The 12,157-nt window shown below is 44.8% G+C and overlaps 1 protein-coding gene across 1 annotated transcript; it reads right to left on the reverse strand.

Moving 5' to 3' along the window:
- Positions 1-7,568: 7,568 nt before the first annotated feature.
- On the reverse strand, positions 7,569-12,070 carry si:dkeyp-121d4.3 (serine/arginine repetitive matrix protein 2; the record flags this gene model as incomplete). The annotated part of the gene is given in 2 exon segments (XM_039783160.1): positions 7,569-9,977; positions 12,033-12,070. Coding segments are annotated over 2 exon segments (963 nt in total), but the record flags the coding sequence as incomplete, so codon positions are not given.
- Positions 12,071-12,157: the final 87 nt, after the last annotated feature.

Here is a 12,157-nt window from a genome sequence, read left to right on the forward strand (position 1 = left end):
TGAGATGCTAACCCAATATTACTCAAACTACATGCTAAGGAATCATCATGGAATACATTACTTGTACTAAAAGCTCTGTATGTTAGCTTCAGGAGCTAACGTTTTCTTCAGACTGAAAGGATAGTTCACGGCTCAGAATACAAAAGATCCCAATTGACAGTTGTAACGTTTAAAAGGTTATTTAGGTTGATATGTATGTGATATACTTGGGCTAAAAATAAATGGACAAATTTAGCTTGGACAGAATGCTACATAACATTAACAAAACTAGATGTATGTCATTATGTTATGTTTCAAATAAAAACAGACTTAACTATGATTTATTGTGTCCTATAATTAAGATGTTGTAGATAGCTTGGACAGAAGGCTATGTAACATCACTCAACGTAATCTTGATAACAACTTTATCATTCAAAAGAAGTATTAACTGGTTGTAGATGTAGAGTTGACCACTTACTGTGTGAATGACATAGTTAAAATTAACGATATCTGACAGACGACACCTACATGATGGTGGAAGATCTTGGCGTTAGCTTCCTGAGCTAACATGGTTTCACAGATTGGAAGGACACGCTACTTCACCAGCTATAGTCGGTACAATCAGCCGGATAAAATGAGAAACCGGTCAGCAATTCGGGATAGGACGTGAGTGATGAGGGAGTGTCTTCAGACATGCCATCCTTACCTCGGGATTTAGTCATGGCTTGTTCACTCAACGTTAACTTGAGAACGCTAATGTGGCCTTGCATAAATCAACTTTGTGACATGGACTCAAATTCAAACACTGAAGGCTGGAATTCAACTTGGACTCGCAGTTCGGTTGCTGGCATAGACTGTAAAAATAATGGACGGAGCTTCTGGGTTCTGAAGAGTGAAGCCAATGCAGGGTTTTTCCTGGCTCAGAATGGGCCTTTGAGAACACTTCCGATCTCCGCTCTTCACACACTACGCTCCGATGTGCACACGACTGTTTCCCAACGGGAGAGAAAGCAGAAGCGAGGATGCCGGTTGGGCCTGCTAGCCCGGCTAAGGAAACTACCACACAGACCTCCCACTGCCAAGCCTCCTACTCACCAACGCCCAGATCCATCGCACACAAAATGGATGAGCTGGAACTCAGCATAGCAACAAACAACTAGACACGGAACTGCTGCATGATGATTATCACCGAAACATTGCTGAACCCCCTCATCCCGGGCGCCGCTGTGTAGCTAGCAGGCCGAGCTAGCTACCGGCAGGATCGAGACAAGGTAGGTGACAGTACAAACTTTGAATTTAAACGGTTTCTTCACAATGTCTGAGTTGAAAAAGCATCTTGTAGTCGTGTAAGGGCCCTGTTTATGTTCCACAGAAATTTTAATTGCAGGCTTAGGAATGCTACCCATGGCACTGTGGGTATTAAAATAGACCTGAACTTGTTTTTGGGTGTTGTCCGTGTTTTTACAGATAACCCTCTCACTGTTTTCATTTCATCAAAGTTAACTGAAACATTTTGGTCACCTACAAATGTCTTGTTCAGCATTCTGCCAACGAAGCTAGCTGGCTATTTATAGTGCTAGCTGGTAACTTAAAAGGAAAGTCTGCAGATTTTCTGTTCTGCCGTACATGCAGATGAGCGCCGCCATTACCCGGAGGTCTGTGTTTACTCGCCGATAAATCTCTGCTGAATGACTCGCTTCAGAAGGGTTGTAGAGTTGTTTGAGGCGAATTGTTGGGTCTCTGTAAATGACAGAGTGTGGTCTAGACCTACTCTCCACCCTCTCGTCAAAAATCTTCACGTCCGGTGTCAAATAACCAAGACGGCAACGGCCAAATAGCCAAACTCGAGGCTACAAAATGATCACAAACCAAGGGGTGAAATCACTGCTGCTACGTCCATTATTCTTACAGTCTATAGTCACTGAACAACAACTCTCCTCGCAAATATCATAAACAATGAATTAAAAGCATATCCTTAACAGACATCAAAATGCGTGCTCACGATGAGTAGTCTTCTGGATCTTATGTTAAAACTTAAACGTTTCTAAATCGCAGCTACACTCGACTCAGATTGATACAAACAGAACTTGACTTACCCTTAACAGCTTTACTATGAACTGCCTCAAAGACTTACCACAGTCAATATGCAATATCCTTTATATCGGATGTGTCACACTAAATTCTGTAGATAATAAAAAAATGACTTGCAATGAACAACCAACATTAACTCAGAATAAATCAGAAGCTGAGCAGTTCTAACAGCTTCAGTTATGCCAGAAAGAGTAAGGCCTTGATGTAGAAAATAAAACACTCTAAACATGGCTTAGCTTTAGTTTAATAGATGGACCAGAGTTCATGAATAAGATAACAACTAAATACCGTATTTTCCGGACTATAAGTCAAACTTCTTTTCATAGTTTTGCTGGTCCTGTGACTTATAGTCAGGTGCGACTTACATATCAAAATATATGTAATTTAACATATTTTTAAATGTTAATTCATACTGACTAAAATGAACCAAGCAGTAAACATTACCGTCTATAGCCACGAGAGGGCGCTCTAGGCTAGGCTTGTGACCCCTCATCTTCCTCCGGAGTTGGCGGAGTTGGCAGAAGTGACACAGAGGACGAAGAATTCAATGGATTCAGTGATCAGAGATCAGGAGCTTGGTGAACTTGCTTACTGGTAACTTGCTTGTTGGACTCGCTGGCTTGTTATGCCTATTCAGCATCCCAGGTATGTTCTTTATGATATTGTGTAGTTGAATAACTGTTAATGTGTCACGTTAACATTCCGGAAACCTATTCAGCCTGTTGTTCTGTGTGCTGTTGTGTAGTTGAATAACGTGCCTTTCCAGATTAAATGTCTGTTCTTGGTCTTGGATTTTGTGAAATAAATTTCTAAATAAATGCAAGTCCAGTGTGACTTATGTTTTTTTCCTCTTTATGATGCATTTTTTGACCAATACGACTTATAGTCCGGAAAATATGGTACTAGTTTTCTCTGGAAAAAGTAAACAAAAGTAAAATTTTACTGAAATGAAAGTTGAATTTCACAGCTGTATGAAATTCTTAGAAAACATATGATTATGAAAAAGAAAGTTAATGTCTTACAGCAGAACTATTCTTACAACTCACATGAACCAGTTTCTGGACAAAAACGTGTATTTTACCCTCTGAACTTTCTTTATGGTTACGTTAGTCTTGGCATGGCAACCCTAGATGTTAACATCTAGGTAGTTCTTACTAGATTGTGTCCTGGACTATTTAAGACATTTCTGTATCCTGTAATCCTGGAACAGATGTGATCCTCATGCTGCACAAAACATGATCTACATAAAGTCTAAAGTATAGATTAAATTCAGTTCATGTCTTTGTTGTAGCAGATGTCGGCTACGTAACTAGCTGACATGAGAGAGCTGCTAACCAACCTTACGTAGGAGTGAGTAGTACTACCAAAGTACTACCAATACATTCTAGATCTTGAAGTTTGGACCCCAATGTGGTTCCAGCTATGTCACTGCAGATTTAATACAAGCACAGGTAAGAGACCATTTGGTGAAGGAAGAATGTCTGAAAAAGTGGGAAAGTGTACCCACTGACCACGTTATACCCAAACCTAGAAAAAATACCTTGCCTAAAAAGTATGACTGTAACTACATGTCTAGCTAATTACTAGGGCTGGGTATCAAACCTTAATTTATTTGTACTGACCAAAATGTGTCCGTAGTATCAAGTACTGAAAGCTGTCCCAAGTTGGTATCAAATGCTTTGTCAATTTTCTAGTTCTGTTTACTTATACTTTAATCAAGTCAGTACTGAAACTGCAACTGGCATTTAGAAATGTCAGAGAATTCTTAACCTTACTAAATACATGTTGATCTTAACTTCTCATAATCACATCTGACTATTAAATGCTTTCTAGACTCCTGGTTCCTTTAAACTATATACCAATGGTGTCACCATATGAAGAGGAAAAAGGTGTTACTTTGTGGAGTTGAGACTGCAGTTGGCTTCTTTTCTTGATCGCTGGGATGAACAACTAGGCTCGGCTAACGAGCGCGGCCAGAAGAACGACTGAGCTTTGTAGCGCCGCGATGCACTTAAAAGACGTCTAGGTAACCTTAAAGACCGGTTTAAGGCTCCGTGCAAAGGTGTAGCGGGACCTATATGTGCAGAGGCTCCGTTACTACGTCAGAAGTTCCGCTGTAGCTGACTGCAGCTCCTTAATTATGCAACCACATGTTGGTTGTCCTGGGAGAGCACAAGAGATGCTAGAAAGATTGATACAAACAAAGCCATTTCCAGGACAAACGTTGAGTTGCTGATCGTCGATCTCTATCACAAAGTGAAAAAAGATATAAGATAATAATGTGCAAGACATTCGCTTAGCGTTGTGGTGGAGCTAGGACAACTGAATCAAATCCTATGCTGAATTCTACATCATTTTCTACCTTTTGGGAATCTACAGTGGCCTGCAAGACCACCTTGACTGAGAGGCATAAATTGCACTAGACTGGTCTCTACTACAGGGCCACAACGGCCTAACTTGCTAATCACATGTATACTTTAGTTATGCTGTTTTTCCACTGCAGGGTACGATTCGACTCGCTGTATTTTGGTTTTCCCATTAGCAAAAGTTTTTCTTTTTGAGGGGATTACTATACAGAGTATAGAAGAGTACTTGTACCAAAAAAGTGAGTCAAGCAGAGCTGTACCACACAATGGAAACACGGCACTAGATCCAGACAAAACTTACTACTTCCATCATGTTAACGTTTTAACATTTCTACCTTTATCTCCTGAGGTAACTTTGGGTTTCTTGCCAAAGCCTGGCTGTCTGGGAGTAAGAAATCTATTTTAACCTGCTAAAAGTAGCTGTCTAGTAATGAACGCAAAGTAAAATAAGGTGTTTATCTTTCATCTTTAGCCCTAAAAGTAACATGATAGGCATTCCGCTGTTAACTTGAAAATGTATTTCTGTCATGGAAGAACTAGCATTACGGGAACATTACTTTATACCTAACTCACAAATCCCTGTAATACAAAGGTTGAACAATATCTGATACCTGGGAAGACCGGTGGACCATCTTTCTGTTTCCTGCGGACTAGCCAATCCTTGTAGTGCTGCTCCCTCTTTTCCAAAACCCTCTGGTGATATGAATCCAGCTGTAACAGAAACACAAATACCTCATCAAAGCTTTGTCCTCTGCAACTGAAACATGGCGATCTTCCATTACTTCTAAGGTTTCTACTTTATTAAAGTGATGGTTCGGAGTAATTCACCCTAGGGTCCTTTGCACCATGACCTCGAGCCAAACACCCCCCCAAAAGCTTTTTTCACCTGGGTCTAACATTGGGAGAGTTAGCTAGAGTAGCGTTATCAGCTGAATAGCTTAGCGCAGGGGCTAATGGAACCACGTTTGTATCTCGTAAGTTACCCCACTAATAATGCCCGAAATGATACCAAACGTCTACAAGTAGTACAAATAGGTTATGCACTCATAAAACGATGGATTGGAAAGTTTGTAAGTACACCATCTCTGTTGCTGCTGCTGCTCCTGCTGCTGCTACCTGCAGTTAGACGAGTGCTTAGGGCCGTCTACAAATTACTACACCGAAAAGAGATACAACAAAAATATTTATTAATTCAATGATTAAATAAGGTAATGTCTCCAAACTTACCTCAATTATTACTTGTCTCCTGCTAGTTATACTACAGCACTTACTTTAAAAAAAAGGTTAAATTAATAAATATTTTTGTTGCATCTCTTTTCGGTGTAGTAATTTGTAGACTGCCCTAAGCACTCGTCTTACAGCAGCAACAACAACAGCAGAGAGCAGTCATTTCGGTCATTATTAGTGGGGTAACTTACGAGATACAAACGTGGGTCCATTAGCCCCTGCGCTAAGCTATTCAGCTGATAACGCTACTCTGCGCTAACTCGCCCAATGTTCGACCCAGGTGAAAAAAGCTTCTGGAGGGGGTGTTTGGCTCGAGGTCATGGTGCAAAGGACCCTAGGGTGAATTACTCCGAACCATCACTTTTAGTGTGCTGTCTGTCTGTCTGTCTAGCTAGTCTGTTTATTTTACCTGGGAATAAACAATTTGGATTACTGACAGCCAATACAAATCCTTAACCATATTCTCCAAAGACAAAGATCAATTTGTTATCAATATTGTTAAACTGTACTTCAGTAGCCAACAAGAACCCCTTGCAATTTGTGTTAAAAACAGCACCCTTCCTTAGTGGTGCAATAAAACTCTTCTCATTTGTTTTTACTTATTGAGTAGATCTAGAGGCGTTGACACACCAAGCCGATTATCGGCCATCGGACAGTCTGGCGAGGTTGGTGACTCGAGTTTGTTCGGTGTGTTCCGTGCCGTCGTCAGTCGGAGGAGCTGTCAGCTTTAATTTGGGCTGATTTGACTTGTTGAATCGGTGGGTGGGCAGTCGGACACAATGACCAATCTGATTGGTGGATCAGATAGCCCTTGACTAGCGAATCAGTGCACTTATGTTAAAACACTTACCGGAAATGACGAGCGGGATGAATATGACGAACGCTTATCAAAATCTGACGAAAATCTTTCAAACTGACCTTTGTCGATAAAAAAAAACAGACACATTCAGCAACTGCATGGCCTATTTCTCGCTTAAAATGTTTTCAGAATCACGTTTCGGTGAACAGCTTTCGTAAAATACAAGATTGTATGCACGCGCAGAACGTACGCTCAAGTCGGCGTTGCTTCGGTGTGTTCCGAGGCACTCTTTGGATCTTTTCTGCCGGACGGTCGGCCGTCGGGTTGGTGTGTCAGAGCCCTAGAGCGCAGTTCAGACCAAAGATTCACAGCTACTTGCAATGCTCCGATCTGCAGCGTCCTGAAAGCTGCCAGTTTACACCAGTGAGACGTGACAAGACGGTGTATCACCTGCATAGAAACAACTCTCTAAACTTCCATTCTAACTTTGACTCAGACTTTTCAGGCTTTTTGGTAGCTGGATATCATTTGTAGCGTCTTAAAGGTACTGTAGGTAGGATTGTGAAGATCCAGGATTTAGCCAAAGAATTTGAACATCGACAACTTCTCAGTCCCTCTCCCCCTTTCTGCTAAAACCCAAAACGGTGTCCTAAGCCCCTCCCCCCCACAAGGAAGAATGAATGCTTGTGCATGAGCAACACGCAGTTAGACACCCCGGCCCTGATTGGTGCATCTCAACAGGGAGCTGTGGATTTTTGCAAATCACACTACAGTCTGTAGGTGCTGCCAGAGGAGCTGGATTTATTTTTTTTAATTACCTGCTTCATGTAGTTCTACTAAAACATAGGGTGAGTTTCAGCAAATCTGACAGAAAGTTAGTTTTATAAGGCTTGCCTAATGCACCTTTAAAATATGAATGAGGATAGTGATATTGAGATACTTGCTCCATCTAAACTTTGATACTGAGATGGGCCAGTTCAGACCGCTGCAACTTTTCCCTGCCACTTTCTAAAACAGCTTAGTCTCATTAAAAATCTTTGGTCTGCATTGGGCTTAACAGTACTTGCTTACTTTTACTTTGGTAAAAGAGTTCACTACAGTAATACCTTCTCTTTCTGCTTGGTCTTTATGTCATCGTCCATCTCTGTTGAGGTCTGAGGACTCGAGTCTGATGGAGAGACTGTGGGTAAACTGAACTGGACAGATTTGACCGGTTTGGCCGGTGGCTGCACAGCCAGAGATTTCACCGTCTCTATGACCTTCAGGCATCTGGCCACGGTCGTAGAGATGGTTGCTTGGTTATCGTTAGCAGCATTCGATGTCGTAGGTGTAGAAGATGGCGGTGTTGAAGAACTGGAGGAAGGTGAAGTTACAGGATGCTTGCTAATAAAAGGAAATACCGCATGGCTGGAGGGTGGAGCGAAAGGAGGTTGTCCGGGAGGGCGCCGGGGTGGAGGTCCAGGAGGCGGTCCTGGAGGAGGCTGCCCGGGACGCCGTGGAGGAGGTCCAGGGGGAGGTCCTGCAGGAAGTCCAAATATCTGGGGTGTTTCTGGGATTGTGGCGCTCTGTTCTGGGGGAATCTGGGTAGAGACTCCAAGGGGCCAGTTGGTTGGTAGGGGTGGAAGTTGGTATTGTGCAGGCGGAGGCCCAGGGGGTGGTTTCGGAGAAGGAGTGGTGGAGGGTGTGCTCCCCAATGTCTTTGTAAGACTCTGCAGCTGTTGTGCCTTCTTTAGTGCCTCCAATTCCTGCTGGTCAAGGAATCCTTCATACTCTGAGACAGCTTGAGACCTGCTAAGTGGCTCCAAACTGGAGGATCTGGCAGGCGAAGGGGAATGGCTATGGGTATGTTCTGATTCAATGGAACCGGGTCTTCTTGTTTGCAGGTCTTCCCTTGCTGATGACGTCTCTCTTTCTGTGGATTGGGACCTTGGGCTGTAGATTTTCTCCTGGGCCCGGCTCGCCAGTTTGGACATATCTCCTGTACTTAGCTTCAGGCCGATCGTACGGAGTAGACTTTGGATCTTGTCGTAGGGTTCTGTCTTGGTCTTAGGTTCCTCATCTGTTCTCTCTACCGAGGACCTTTTAGGACTTAGCTGTGACTTTGTCCCTTCTAGAGCTAGACTGCTGCTGGGCTGCTCTTGAGAAAATCCCACAATCCGAGAGAAACCCCTGCCATCTTGAACTGCCCGCTCATGAGGCAGAAGGTCATCATTCACATGAACCGGTACAGGAACGGGTACAGAAACCGGTACAGGAACCTGTACAGGTTCGGATTTCTTGTCAGCATCCACCTTTTTATTAAGCATGTCAAGGAAGCGATCAAGGGGTTGTTTCACAGCTGGAGGTGCCATGTGTGCTGTTGTGTGCTTCAGTTTGGGCGAGGGGCTTCTAGGAGGCGCTTCTCTGGGAGAAGGAGGTCTGTAAGAGGATTGGGAAGATGAAATGGCAGCAATATGCGTCAAGGGTGGTTGGGTGGAGGCAACAGGAACTTGAGAAGAAGGTGAGGGACCGTGGGGTTCTGGAGACCGGCTGCGTTTGACGGAAACATCATAAGGTCTCCCTGGATATGCTGGATCATAGTAGCGATCATCTAAGGGTTCCTCATAAACACTATAGCGATCGGTATAACGTTGGCTTGCAGATGGAGGGGCACCATAGGAAGGTTCAGCGTAGAGTGGCTTTTCGTAAGGGCGGTCGCTGTAGGGACGCTCAGCGTAAGGGAGATCAGTGTAGGAACAACTGGCGTACGGATCAGCGTAGCGGTCATCGTATCGCCGATCTGGGTAGGAGCGTACGGGCGGTCATAATAAGGATCGTCATAGGGCTGAGGTGGACGATCAAGGTAATCGGGCCCCTCAGGTCTTTTCTTCAGGATGGACCGGACTGGTTTGTACTCCGTTAGTGGGACGGCAATCCTGCCATGGTCGTAGTCGATGCAGGTTCTCTGTCCAGGGTCCACCAGCGACTTTTTGTACGCAATCATGTCGTTTAGCTCTTCCAGCTCGCGCTTCTTCCTCGCCAGCTCGTCGTCCACGACTACGCCTCTTCTGGGCGGAGGGCTTAACTCCCTCCTCCTCTTGTAACTTTCCTCGCGCTCTCTGCTGATCTTGCTCCTCTTCTTGACGCCTCTGTCTTTGCTTCTCTCCCGGCTCCTGCTGCGACTCCTGCTGGAGCTTTTGCTTCGGCTCTTAGTGCGGCTCCTAGTGAGCCTGTTCGATCTCTCTCGGCTTCGGCTCCGGCTTCGCCTGTACCTGCTGCTTTTACGGTCACGGTCAACGCTGGGGCTGCGTCTCTTTTTGAGGATGCGTCCAAAATGGTCTCTGGGCGGACTCCTGCTCCTACTTCTGCTTCTACTTCTACTCCTACCTCTGCTCCTACTCGGGCTCCTGCTTCTACTTCTGCCATATCTACGCCGAGGGGCGCCGTTATCCCTTCTGCCGATATTGGTCTTGCTGTCCTGCGTTCTAAGATTTTTCACCACCGCCTTCAGCTTGTCTGTCTCGGGTTTTTCTTTCCTGAAACGTCAGAGGTAAGCAAGACAAGTAACAGACAGGCTTATTAGAATATATGCTCAACATTTGTATTTCTATACATTCGGTATAGATGCCAATGTGTCACTGAGTCAGGTAACATATACTCGCGGTCAGGTAGAAAACAGATTAGCATGGTTTTATTTCAGTTAGCCCAATAGCTGGTTTGATTTGCATTGAGAAATGATTTTATGGAAAGTACCCCATGCCAATCTCTAGGTATGGTGAAGGGTAGGTGATGATGTGGGGGGTATGGTGAAGGGTATGTGATGATGTGGGGGGTATGGTGAAGGGTATGTGATGATGTGGGGGGTATGGTGAAGGGGTATGTGATGATGTTGGGGGGTATGGTGAAGGGTATGTGATGATGTGGGGGGTATGGTGAAGGGTATGTGATGATTGGGGGTATGGTGAAGGGTATGTGATGATGTGGGGGTATGGTGAAGGGTTGTTGTGATGATGGGGGGTATGGTGAAGGGTATGTGATGATGTGGGGTATGGTGAAGGGTATGTGATGATGGGGGGGTATGGTGAAGGGTATGTGATGATGTGGGGGGTATGGTGAAGGGTATGTGATGATGTGGGGGTATGGTGAAGGGTATGTGATGATGGGGGGGTATGGTGAAGGGTATGTGATGATGTGGGGGTATGGTGAAGGGTATGTGATGATGGGGGGTATGGTGTGAAGGGTATGTGATGATGGGGGTATGGTAAGGGTATGGATTGGGGGGGTATGGTGAAGGGTATGTGATGTGGGGGGTATGGTGAAGGGTATGTGATGATGTAGGGGTATGGTGAAGGGTATGTGATGATGTGGGGGTATGGTGAAGGGTATGTGATGATGGGGGTATGGTGAAGGGTATGTGATGATGTGGGGGGTATGGTAAGGGTATGTGATGATGGGGGTATGGTAGAGGGTATGTGATGTGGGGGGTATGGTGGAAAGGGTATGTGATATGGGGGGTATGGTGAAGGGTATGTGATGATGGGGGTATGGTGAAGGGTATGTGATGATGGGGTATGGTGAAGGGTATGTGATGATGGGGGGTATGGTGAAGGGTATGTGATGATGTGGGGGTATGGTGAAGGGTATGTGATGATTGGGGTATGTGGAAGGGTATGTGATGATGTGGGGTATGGGGGGAGGGTATGTGATGATGGGGTATGGTAGGGTAGGGGGTATTGGGGTATGTGATGGGTATGGGGGAAGGGTATGTGATGATGGGGTATGGTGAAAGGGTATGTATGTGATGTGGGGGGTATGGTGAAGGGTATGTGATGATGTGGGGGTATGGTGAAGGGTATGTGATGATGTGGGGGTATGGTGAAGGGTAGTTGATGATGTGGGGGGTATGGTGAAGGGGTAGTGATGATGTGGGGGTATGGTGAAGGGTATTGATTGGGGGTATGGTGATGGATGATGGGGTATGGTAAGGGTATGTGATGAGGGGGGTGGAGGGTATGTGATGATGTGGGGTATAAAGGGTATGTGATGAGTGGGGGTATGGTGAAGGGGTATGTGATGATGTGGGGGTATGGTGAAGGGTATGTGATGATGTGGGGTATATGGTGAAGGTATGTGATGATGTGGGGTGGTGAAGTATTGATGATGGGGGTATGGTGAAGGGTATGTGATGATGTGGGGTATAGTAGGTAGTTGATGGGGGTATGGTGAAGGTATGTGATATGTGGGGTATGTGAAAGGGTATGTGATGATGTGGGGGGTATGGTGGAAAGGGTATGTGATGATGGGGGGTGTATGGTGAAGGGTATGTGATGATGGGGGGTATGGTGAAGGGTATGGAGTGGGGGGGTATGGTGAAAGGTATATGAGGGGGTAGATTATAAAGCATATCACGTTCGCCTATACACCTATTTACTCCTAATTATATCACTGTGATGTATACGTGAAAGGCACAGGGGGAGGAGAGACGTCTGCGATCCAACGCATTTGGACAGGCTAATACAAAATGTAAATAAACTAACCAGGTCCCCATGACACAAAGGACAACACAAGGGATAAATAGATGAATTACTCACTCAGTGTCTTCTGAAGCTTTCGACAGCTTGATGGTCATCTACCAAAAGATAACGCATATTACACAGAGTTAGAAAAAGAATGATCTATGCCTACAGGCGTGTGATAGCAATACATGGCGCTGGGT

The sequence above is a fragment of the Perca fluviatilis genome, chromosome 19 (genome assembly GCF_010015445.1).
Source record: "Perca fluviatilis chromosome 19, GENO_Pfluv_1.0, whole genome shotgun sequence".
NCBI classification, from domain to species: Eukaryota; Metazoa; Chordata; class Actinopteri; order Perciformes; family Percidae; genus Perca; species Perca fluviatilis.